Source organism: Euleptes europaea, chromosome 10 (assembly GCF_029931775.1).
Source record: "Euleptes europaea isolate rEulEur1 chromosome 10, rEulEur1.hap1, whole genome shotgun sequence".
NCBI classification, from domain to species: domain Eukaryota; kingdom Metazoa; phylum Chordata; class Lepidosauria; order Squamata; family Sphaerodactylidae; genus Euleptes; species Euleptes europaea.
The window spans coordinates 49,485,948-49,498,065 of NC_079321.1; the positions used below are offsets into that span (position 1 = coordinate 49,485,948).

General features: G+C 43.9%; 1 protein-coding gene across 1 annotated transcript; it reads left to right on the forward strand.

Annotated features, from left to right (window-relative positions):
• Positions 1-531: 531 nt before the first annotated feature.
• IRAK1BP1 (interleukin 1 receptor associated kinase 1 binding protein 1) lies at positions 532-10,122 on the forward strand. Its single transcript, XM_056856694.1, has 4 exons — positions 532-828; positions 4,430-4,495; positions 5,639-5,769; positions 9,785-10,122. Exons 1-4 carry the CDS (start codon positions 532-534, stop codon positions 10,065-10,067), a joined length of 777 nt encoding a protein of 258 aa, XP_056712672.1. The 3' UTR covers positions 10,068-10,122.
• Positions 10,123-12,118: the final 1,996 nt, after the last annotated feature.

Below are 12,118 nucleotides of genomic sequence, written 5' to 3' on the forward strand. Positions count from 1 at the left end.
CGAGGTCGGCCAAATGAGTACCCAGCTTGCTGGGGGTAAAGGGAAGATGACTGGGGAAGGCACTGGCAAACCACCCCGTAAACAAAGTCTGCCTAGAAAACATCGGGATGTGACGTCACCCCATGGGTCAGGAATGACCCGGTGCTTGCACAGGGGACCTTTACCTTTTTCAAGGCTATTCCCATGTATATGTGTATCCTAGTGTATATGTATCCTAGTGTATATGTAGGAGAAGATGCATATGGGTATTGATGCCAAGGAGCCAGAGGATACATAGGAGGCCAAGATATATCGTGACCAGTATAATGTCTCAGATCTGATCCGGACTTCTTAGATCGAGAAGCAGGAGGGGGCAGATCTTGAAGAGCTTGGGCTGCAGTACTGCAGCTGACCACTCTGCGCCACGGGGCTCTTCCCCACATCAGCAAGCGCTACTACATTTCCCATCATGCTTGTGGGCGGGCTGGAGGTGGGCGCGGCGTCGGTTGCCATGACACCCAGACGGGCGTGTCTTCCCTCCCTACTCTCAAGATGCCCCTGTCGCTCTCTCCGGCTCGGGTGTTTGCCGAGTGGATCCCCCCGCTCGTCGGGGCCAACGGCGCGGGCCACGATCCGTCCGAAGTCGCGAAAGGGACCCCCGGGTGTTTACAGTCGCCGGGCCGGGAGGTTCGCCTGAGCGGGACCGCGGAGCTCAGCGCCAGGCCGGATCGGGCGAAGGTCGCGCTCCGGCTGAGGAGCAAGAAGCCGGAGGCCCAGGCGGCGCGGGGCAGCGTCGCTCGGCGGCTGGACTACATCGCCCAGGCCGCCCGGCAGCGCGGAGGCGTCTCGGTGGGTGTGGGCGAGGAACGGAGGCCGGCCCAGCGCCGTCTCGACGGTTTTTTCCCGTTGGGAAAGGGCACGCGCCGGAAGTGACGCGGCGCTCTTCCCCCCCCGCGCCTGGCCGGCGCGGGGGGGGAGAGTGCCGCGTCACTTCCGGCGCGTGCCCTTTCCCAACGGGAAAAAACGGTCTGCGCAATTCCTGTGTGCGGTTGAAGCCGTTGCCCCTCCCCCCCTGGGCCATTCATGCACGAGAGGTTTTGCCTTGGATTTGCCGCTCTGTAGATGCGCGTTTGCCCTGACCTGGATGGCCCAGGCTGGCCTGATCTCGTCAGATCTCAGAAGCTAAGCAGGGTCAGCCCTGGTTAGTATTTGGATGGGAGACCACCAAGGAAAGCCCGGGTTGCTGTGCAGAGGAAGGGACTGGCAAACCACCTCTGTTAGTCTCTTGCCTTGAAAACCCCATAAAGGGTCGCCATGAGTCGGCTGCGACTTGACGGCACTTTATGCACACAGATGCACATTTGCCCCCATGCAAGTTCTCAAAACTAAAAAAAAAAAGCCCCCATGCAGAGTTTTGAGACTTCAGATGGGAAAGATGTACATCTACAGAGCGGCAAATTCAAGGCAAAACCTCCCGTGCATGAATGGCCCCAGTGAGCTCTGGAGGCAGGACGCGCTTTCTGGGACAACTCAGTCGTTCTTCTTTTTCCTCTGCTAATATAATAGGAGGTAAAGGGGAGATGACTGGGGAAGGCACTGGCAAACCACCCCGTAAACAAAAGGTCTGCCTAGGAAACATCGGGATGTGACGTCACCCCATGGGTCAGGAATGACCCGGTGCTTGCACAGGGGACCTTTACCTTGTGTGTGTGTGTGTTAAGTGCCGTCAAGTCGCTTCCGACTCATGGCGACCCTATGAATGAAAGTCCTCCAAAATGTCCTAACTTTGACAGCCTTGCTCAGGTCTTGCAAATTGAAGGCTGTGGCTTCCTTTATTGAGTCAATCCATCTCTTGTTGGGTCTTCCTCTTTTCCTGCTGCCCTCAACATTTCCTAGCATGACTGTCTTTTCCAGTGACTTGTTGTCTCATGACGTGACCAAAATACGATAGCCTCAGTTTAGACATTTTAGCTTCTAGGGTCAGTTCAGGCTTGATTTGATCTATAACCCACTGATTTGTTTTTTTGGCAGTCCACAGAATCTGTAACCCTCTCCTCCAACACCACATTTCAAAGGAATCTATTTTCTTCCTATCAGCTGTCTTCACTGTCCAGCTTTCACACCCATACATAGTAATAGGGAATACGATGGCATGAATTAATCTAGTCTTGGTGGCCAGTGACACATCCTTACACTTCAAAATCTTTTCTAGCTCCTTCATGGCTGCCCTTCCCAGTCTCAATGTCCTTCTGATTTCTTGGCTGCTGTCTCCCTTTTGGTTGATGGTGGAGCCAAGGAATAGGAAGTCTTGAAGAATTTCAATGTCCTCATTGTCAACCTTAAAGTTGTGTAATTCTCCTGTAGTCATTACTTTTGTTTTCTTGATGTTCAGCTGTAGTCCTGCTTTGGCACTTTCTCTTTTAACTTCCAGCAGTAGTCGTTTCAAATCTTCACTATTTTCTGCCAATAATGTAGTGTCATCAGCATATCTCAAATTATTAATGTTCCTCCAATTTCACTCCACCTTCATCTAAATCTAATCCAGTTTTCCTAATTATATGTTCTGCATATAGATTGAAGAGATAGGGAGATAAAATACATCCTTGTCTGACACCTTTGCCAATAGGAAACCATTCCGTTTCTCCATATTCTGTTCTAACTGTGGCCTCTTGACCAGAGTACAGGTTGCGCATCAAAACGATTAGATGTAGTGGCACACCCATTTCCTTTAAAACCAGCCATAGCTTTTCATGATCCACACAGTCAAAAGCTTTGCTGTAATCTATGAAACACAAGCTGATACCTTTACCTTAATATGTATTTAATATATATTTTTATTTCAGTCCTCTTCCAGAGATTTCAGAGCTTCAGAACAGGAAGCTTGCTGCTATGTACAGACTAAGGTGCTATTCACACAGCCCAAATAATGCACTTTCACTCCACTTTCACTGCATTTTAACAATCGTTTGCAAAAGGATTTTGCCAGTTCATACAGTAAAACCCACCTTCAAAGTGCATTGAAAGTGCATTATTTGGGCTGTGTGAATAGCACCTAACAAAACCTTATTCCGGCATAAACTTTTCCTGAACTAGTAGAGCCCACTTTGTCAGAAATGTGCATCGTAGATTGCATGTCCCCCCTCCCCCCTTTATAAACTAGTATATATGCCTGCCCAGTAAGAAATGTCCGAATGTGGAAATGTCTTGAAACTGGGATGTTGCCTCCTCTCCAGTTGTCTTAAAAATTGGCCAATTAGTCCTGCTGGCAGAGCAAGTGGGAAGAGAAGCTGTCCTGTACTCCCTTTCATGCACTTGAAAGAACCCATGTTCCAATCTGCAGTTAAAACTAAATGTTAAACTTAAGTTTACTATGATTATTCTATGATGCTGATATGTGCAGTTGCTTTTTAAAAGAAATAAATTTATGCTTGTCACAGGACGAATCATCAGAGAGGAAATCAAAATGTCACATTTATTTTATATTTGTACCCCATTATTCCTCTTAGAGGAGACCCAAAGCAGTTTAGAATGTTATTTTCCCCTCCATCGTTTTATTCTCACAACAACCCTGTGAGATGAGCAAGGCTGAGAGTTTTTGAATTGCCCAAGGTCATCCAGTGAGCTTCTATGGCAGAGCGGGGCTTTTAATCTGGGTTTCCCAGATCTGACACTCTTACTACTATACCATGCTAGCTCTCAGATTTTATGTTTTCCGAGTAATCTAATGGTTTATAATTTATGATATCACTCAGAGTGATAAATCTCTCTCTCTCTGTATATATATATGTGTGTGTGTGTGTATTCCATTAGACTCTGTTTGGAATTTATGCCAAAACTTAATTTTTGGCTCATAATACTCATTATGTTCGTTATACTTGGCCGCATAACGTTTCTGTTTCTAAGTTGTAGTAATATTAAAAACCACAAGAGGGCAGCATTTTTATCCATTGTAGAAAACAATTTTAGTTAAATATTTTGAAATTTAAAAAACTTTATTCAACCATTCTGCTTGATAACACTCCAACACATTATACTGTCTCTATTACTCCTCCCTAATATTCTAATAAAATAAGTTTTTCAGTGTTCCTTAAATTATGTGTATATAAATCTTTAGTTCTCTTTAACAGCAATACATTTCAGGTTACTACAGATAGTTTAGTATTTCAAGTCATTTTATGACAGTTAATCAAGACGTTTTAAAATAATATATGATAGGAAAGATTAATGTAGTCAGTGAAAAAGTTGGATTAATAATCCCATGTTAAACTGTTACTTGTATTAGCACAAACAGCATTTTATCCTGAAAGAAAAATGATCCATCCGTTAGCTACAATTAGTTAATTTAACCTTGAACCTTTGATCAGCTCAACACAAGATAAATATGCATAACGTCGCCACAGAGTATTATTTTCTTGAATGGTATATTTTACATTGTTATATTTTATTCTAGGAGGAAAACGTGACTGTAACAAAGAACTTCAGTAGAATAGATAATGCTTATAAGATGGAAGCAGAGGTAAATATTGAAGCACAAGCAGTGGCAGTATATCTCTTAATACCACATTTGTTCTGGTAAGCACAAATTCTTTGACAAAAAACAGCACATGAGATGGATATTTTTAATTCTAACTGAAGAAGTCTTTCAGTAGGAGAAGGCTAAAGCATTGCAGATGAACAGTGAAAAAGTAAACCCCCTTGCTATTTGAGTTATTGCTGTGAAGCAGAGTTAGTCCAGAATATTGGTAAAAAGATAATGAGAGTTTCATTTATCTGCTGAATATTTTGGGACACATTTCTGTATGCCTTTGTTTGCACCTTATTAAAATAGCACAAAAGGCCCATGGTCCTGGTTATTTATCCTGGTGTAACTTCAAGATAGTGTAGTTGGTACCCCATGTATGTCTGGTATCAAAACGATAGAATCTGCTGACAACCTCAGATTGTAATGTGATATACTGTTAGCTGTGCTTAGAAGGAGTTAATCCATGCATGGCAGTAGAGTCACACCTCCATCATGATACCTTTCAACGCCATACAGACAGGACGCTACCTGGAACATAAACACAACACAGCAAGGGTTCTTTTCTGTCTAGAAACCATTCTTCATCAGCTGATGCTCTTGGAAATGGCAAACAAATTATTAAAGGATAGTGTCAAAACCCTTAGAATTTTCGACTTAACTGTGTGTAAAACTTACTTTTAATTCCTAACACTTACTGCCAGTTCCTAATCATGATTGCTAGGACATTATTTTCAATGAATACAATAAGACTTACCATCAAATATGGTACCATCAAACATGATTAGGATTGGTGTCTAAATTGTCCTAAAATAATAAAGTTCTAGGAGAAAGCAACTGGTGAGATTGAACAAAGAGCATGTCAACATTTCAGCCAATGAACAGTGCAAGTCTTTCCAAATGCCGTTCTGTAAATTCTTTACTTAACAAGTCACACTGTGCAATAAAACAATACCTATTCTAAACCTTTTAATACTTTGTATTGTTCGTAGGGTTTGTCACTTGTTTTACTGCCCTGTGACATTAATGTTGTAGTTTGTACAGCTCTTTCTACAAAATGTGATTTATTATTCTCGTACATTCAATTTTGGTCAAGTTATATCTAAGGAACCGCTTTCAAATGTTTATGTTCACATACAGATCTGCATTACATTCAGTGATTTTGGGAAAATGCAAGATGTTTGTAACTTTCTTGTTGAGAAGCTAGATAGTTCTGTCATCATCAGTCCACCTCACTTTTACCATACAGCGGAGACCATAGATAATCTTCGGTAAGTTATATTCTAACCCTACCCAGTGTAGTGCAAAGCTATCCTGCTTGGTAAATACCAAAGCAGTAGTTATGTTGTTTACCAAGGGAACCTGAGGAAAAGAAGCCAGGGGGGGCAATAGATAAAACACATTGGAAGGAAATTTGGAAGAAGTCTGACCATGTGCTGACTAGAGCTCATTTGAAAGCCTACTGAGTGGCCATGATGGCAGCGAAAAAGGGTTGCTTCTTGTCCACTGTTGCATCTGCAAAGTATCATCCAGCAGATGTTCTGCAAGTAGCAAGGGACTGTCTGCATTTTGGACACCCAAGATAATAAAATACAAACTTCAGCAGCCTACTGTGATTGAAAGACTGTGGGTAAACTTGCTGGTATCCATTATCATGTAGACTCCGCTTTGAATACAGTACACATACAGACTGTCCCTAGAGTTCTGTCTGGTTTTATTTACTGGGTAAATATTAATCGTAGTGTGACGACATGGACTGGGTGCTTGGAGACTGCATGCTTTGCTCTTGCCCATCTTGGCAAATAACATCTGGCTAAGAGGGCACAGCTGGCTAGTCCCAAGGTGGCCAGGACATGCTTGTGTGAGGGATGGCTGTCCCAACTGCATTTATGAGGCACCCTTGCTTAAAAGTCTTCCTAGACCTTAACAGTTTTTGTAAGTATTGACTGGTTAGTCTTCCTTCTTTGGACAAGAAATTTTATTATTATTATTTTTTGTTCCTAATTCCATCTGGCTTCCACCCCAGTTTTGATATTGAATTGTATTGTGTGTCCCATTGGATGACTTATGCCTAACAGAGAGATAGAAAAATAGAGAAAGTAAAATGTGGCAGTCAGATTAACTGGTATGGATTAGGTGTCTATGTTGGTTAGTTTTCCAAGATCTTCAGTAGTTTCCAGTATATTGCTATGTTCAGTTCAATGTGCTTATATTACTTAGTCCCCACTGAAGGTGTTGTAAAGGACTCCCTTGTCCTCATGAACTTGCTAATCCATTAAGATTAGCATCCATTAAGATGCTCTGTTGTAGGAACACTCAAATTCAAAGGTGAAGGGAATTATTATGAGAGAGAGAGAGAGAGGGTGTGGCGTTTCACGGTGGCAGGAGTGGGCACTAAAATATTTGTTGGTGTTAACCCCCCCCCCTCACACACACACATACACACACAGCTCAGTAAGGGTTGCCAATTCCAGCTTAGAAAATTCTGTGGAGATCTATGGGCACCCCTGGGGAAGGGAAGGAACTCAGCAGGGATAATTGCGTAGAATCCAGCCTCTGATGCTGCCATCACTAAGGTGCTACTGGTCTCAAATCTAGCTGTTATACTGGTGACCAACATGGCAGCCCTCTTCAACATTTCTTTCAGGGGAACCAATCTCTGCAGTATGGAGATCAGTTGTAAATCTGGGAGATCTCCAGGCCCCACCTTGAAGGTGGCAACCTTATGCCCAGTGCCATTGTCTTCATAGCAGCCCATATTGATGTTGGGATTGAGGAGTATCTGCCCACACCACACTTCCCCATCACAACACAAAGCACACCTGTCAAAGAGGCCAAATCAGTGTTTATTTACTGGAATGCCAGTGCTTGGTGCTTTTTACTGCTAGCCACCCCTCATGTAAATTGTGATGTTGTTCCTAAGGTACCCTCTCCCCTGCCTTGATAAACCTGGTTGTAACCATTTGTACCCTTAATATCAAGCATGAGAATAGAGACTGAACACAAGAAAAAGATTTATTTGGGGGTGGGGTGGAGGATGGGAATGTTTAGGACCAAGTTTATATCACCAATATATGTGTAGATAGATAGACTGAAATATGGAGTTAGCCAGGAACTGCCAAGGTTTCTTAACCTTTCAGGTTGCCAGTAGAGCCTTTTCAAAACGCAGTCCTCATTCTGCCTCTATAGTATTCCAGTAATTGAGAAAGACTACATATACCAGTGCATGCCACACAAAGCCACCACTCTAAACAGTCCACTTTCACCTCAAGCAACTAGAGATTGAACAAGATCCATACCATGCTTAAGGAACCTCTATACCAGGGGTGGGGAACCTTTTTCCTGCCAAGGGCCATTTGCTCATTTATAACATCATTTGGGGGCCATAACCAGGTGTAGATCTCCCAGCGCAGGGGGTGGGGGGAGAGGCTAGTGTTGCCAGGTCTCCAGCCACCACCTGGAGGTTGCTGTGATTAGCCAATCATATAGTAAGCAAGAATGTTATTTGCTTGCATGTAGTAATGACACTGTTGATAACGTAAGTAAATAAAGGTTTTTTTTATATAATTAACCATAGACATTCCATTGTATGCAACTGTTAAATTCACAGTCTTAATGTAAATATCTACTGTAAGGACTTGTAACAGAAAAATTAGTAGCAAGAGATATAAAATAATAATCAATTTCCAACATGTATTATCTATCAAAAATTAACAATTATTCAAATAAGGTACAACTTTAGAGAGGAACATAAATGTTACAGAAATGGCTGCAATAGCAACAATGATAGCAATAGGACCCTGCGAAAAAATATTTTTCTTTGCTAAAGTTCCTTACTGAAGTGAGTGAGTGAAAGTCCAGTTAATAATAGGGGTCTAAAAAGATCCAGGAACAAAGGGACGTGTGACCGGTCATCACACGTTTCGGTGGCTTCATCAGCTCAATGTGTGGCAGGAATTCTAGGGTGTCGGCTCATTATTCAGATTGAATGCAGTTAGCCAATATTATTGTTTCCGATGGAAGAGAGAGAGACTCGCAAGGAGGCGTGGTCAATTTTGGAGATAATTTTTTGGCTGATTGCCTGTCTCCGTGGCAGAGTCAGCAGGGCAGATTGCCTCTTCTGGGTGTTGTGCAGCCGATCCTCAGGGAAGGAAGGAAAACAGAGAAATGGAGGGGGAGAAAAGGACGGAAGGAGACAGACAAAGAGACGAGGGGGAGAAAGGAGAAAGAGTGACTGAAAAAGAGAGAAAAGCCTTCCCCCCACACATACACACCCGCACACGCTGGCCCCACGCAACCGGGCCCCAGCCTCCACGGCCTCCCACCCCGAGTCCACAAAAGGCCCTCCAAGCCCGATCGGCTCCCGCGCGCATGTTCCGCCGCCGGGAGCCACCAGCCTCTCCCCACCCTCGCCGCTTGACAGGCGGCAAGAGGGGCTTAGTGTGCCGTGGCGTTCCTGCATGCCGCGACTGTAGGGGGAAGCGTCCTTCCCCCTCCTCTCGCCGACCAACAGTCTATGAAAGGAGGTCCAAAGGAACACCCTCGGGGAGGGCCGCGCTGTGCTGCGCCTCCGCGGCTGGGCCCTGGAGCTCCTGAGGGCCACTAAAAATGTTCTCAGGGGCCGCATACGGCCCCCAGGCCAGACGTTCCCCATCCCTGCTCTATACCCTACGTGATTCCAAGCTCCATTAAACGGCTCTTTCCCCCCTGTGCTCCTCCTCCTCCCAAGTGTTCTGAGGGCCCTGATGGGTTGTTTCTGACTTTGTACAGGGTACAAAGGGGATTGGCAGATACTGGAGAAGGGGATGTTCTTGGCTCTGTCACCTTTTATGTGCTGGCATGCAGCCGCTGACACTCTGTCATAGATAAGAAAATGTACATTAAATTTGTGGCATGTATATTAAATTTGAAAAAGCACTTATGTTACACACTATTTCCCCTCATTCTTCTTAAAGTTCTGCATTGGAATTTGCTACTTTAGATAACGATACATGCAGTACAGGATGCTTTACAGAGTAATTCACAAGTCATTGCTTCAAGAGTCTTACAGTCTAAACTTTATTAGAGGAGGAAAGGAGAAGGCCATGCTAAAGAATTAAGTTTCGGTTTCCTTTAAACCAATCACTGCCAAAGAATGGTTATGGTAGAAATGCCTGCTCCTAACTACATAACTCTGAAGGGTGCTTCGCACAGGTCTTCTTCAGCTGTTGCAACGTTTAAAGGATTTTATTAATAGAAACATATTTGCGTAATTTAATTAGCTGAACCTTATTTGTTTCCTTCCAGACATCAGGTATGTCTTGCTGCGATTAGGAGCGCACATCAAAAAGCCCAAGAAGTCTGCCGATTGTTTGGCCAGTCACTGGGGAAACCTTTGCTAATAAGGGAAGAGGAAATGAAGGAATGGGAAGGCGACCTAGAAAAGCATGACAGCAATCCCTCAGACTCACCGAGTTTGCAGCAGAGACTCCAAAGTGCTACAATTTTTGTTTCCTCAAAGATGTTTGCTGTCTTTGAGATAAAGGGAGAAAGAAAGAGAAAACAAGCAGCTCTTTTAAACACGAACTGATTTTATTATTTAAAAGGCTGGTTTAAGATTCTTTCCTTTGGGGAAGAAAAGTTTTTGTTAGTAAGCTCAACTTGATTTCTGCTGTTAAAAAAATTAAAGGGACAAATCTAGTAAGAAACCAAGTTGTTTACTGTGCTGCAATTGTGTATGGTGGGGATAAAGTTTTAGCTGAGCAGTGATTCATAATACTAGAACACGGGGTCATCTGCTAAAGCTGGAGGGTGAGAGATTCAAAACAGATAAAAGGAAGTATTTTTTCACACAACGCATAGTTAAATTGTGGAACTCCCTGCCCCAGGATGTGGTGATGGCTGCCAGCTTGGAGGGCTTTAAGAGGGGAGTGGACATGTTCATGGAGGAAAGGGGTATTCATGGCTATTAGTTGGAATGGATGCTGGTCATGCTGCATACCTGTTCTCTAGTATCAGAGGAGTGCGGTGGAACACTGGCAGGATGGTGCTGCTGCAGTCATCTTGTTTGTGGCTTCCTAGAGGCACCTGGTTGGCCACTGTGTGAGCAGACTGCTGGACTTGATGGGCCTTGGTCTGATCCAGCAAGGCCTTTCTTATGTTCTTATGATTCCATAATGTCTTCCTTTTTAAGGAGCTGATGGCTTGTGTTAATAATACAATCCAGAGTTGTAGGTGGATAAAATCAGCCATCCGTGTTATGCTAGAGGTATGCTGCTGTTCCTTTCAGTAGTTCCCTCACCTTTTTATTGTATTTCCCATTATAGAATCATAGAGTTGGAAGGGACCACCAGGGTCATCTAGTCCAACCCCCTGCACAATGCAGGAAATTCACACCTACCCCCCACACCCCCAGAGACCCCTACTCTATGCCCCAAAGATGGCCACGGTGCCCTCCCTCTCATTATCTGCCCAAGGTCATAGAATCAGCATTGCTGACAGATGGCCATCTAGCCTCCTTAAAAACCTCCAGGGAAGGAGCACTTACCACCTCCCGAGGAAGCCTGTTCCACTGAGAAACTGCTCTGTTAGAAAATTCTTCCTAATGTCTAGACAGAAACTCTTTTGATTTAATTTCAACCCGTTGGTTCTGGTCCGACCTTCTGGAGCAACAGAAAACAACTTGGCACCATCCTCTATATGACACCCCTTCAAGTACTTGAAGATGGTTATCATATCCCCTCAGTCTTCTCTTCAGGCTAAACATACCCAGCTCCTTCAACCTTTCCTCATAGGACTTGGTCTCCAGACCCCTCACCATCTTTGTTGCCCTCCTCTGTACCTGTTCCAGCTTATCTACATCTTTCTTAAACTGCGGTGCCCAAAATTGTTGCTGAGAAGTTGGCTGTTAGGTACCAAAATGGAAATCTCAGCAATTGCCCTGTGGTATGGTGGAAAGCCAGTTCCTTGATATTTTGAATCTTAAAGAAGGCAGTACTGAAGAAGAGAGTGGGCTTAAGTTACAGGAGGGGATTTCTGTACCTTAATTGTATCTCTGGACATTTTGAAAATCATTGCTCTGAGTAGACACAGAGCTCATCAGTGTGAATGCACAGCTAACCACTCAAAGAAAAAAAGTTACAGGCAAGCAAGCAGTTTTTGCCATCTTCTCCCTCCTGTTGCAGCCCATTGAACTCTCCAAGCTACTGCTCCCAGGGTGACGGGAATCGAGGATCCTCGGGAACAGCATGTGTGTGTTAAGTACTGTCAAGTTGCTTCCAACTTATGGCGACCCTATGAATAAATGACCTACAAAATGTTTTCTCATTAACAGCCTTGTGAACTGAGGGCTGTGGTTTTCTTTATTGAATCAATCCATCTCACATTGAGTCTTCCTCTTTTCTTGTTGCCTTCAACTTTTCCTAGTGTTATTGTCTTCTCCAGTGACTATTGTCTTCTCATTATGTGACCAAAGCACGATAACCTCAATTTAATCATTTTAGCTTCTAGAGAGAGATCAGAGTTGATTTGATGTAGAACCCACTTATTTGCCTTTTTGGCAGTCCACGATAGCCATAGAACTCTTCTGCAACATGGCATTTCAAAGTAATCTACTTTCTGCACCGGTTGAATATGTGCTTT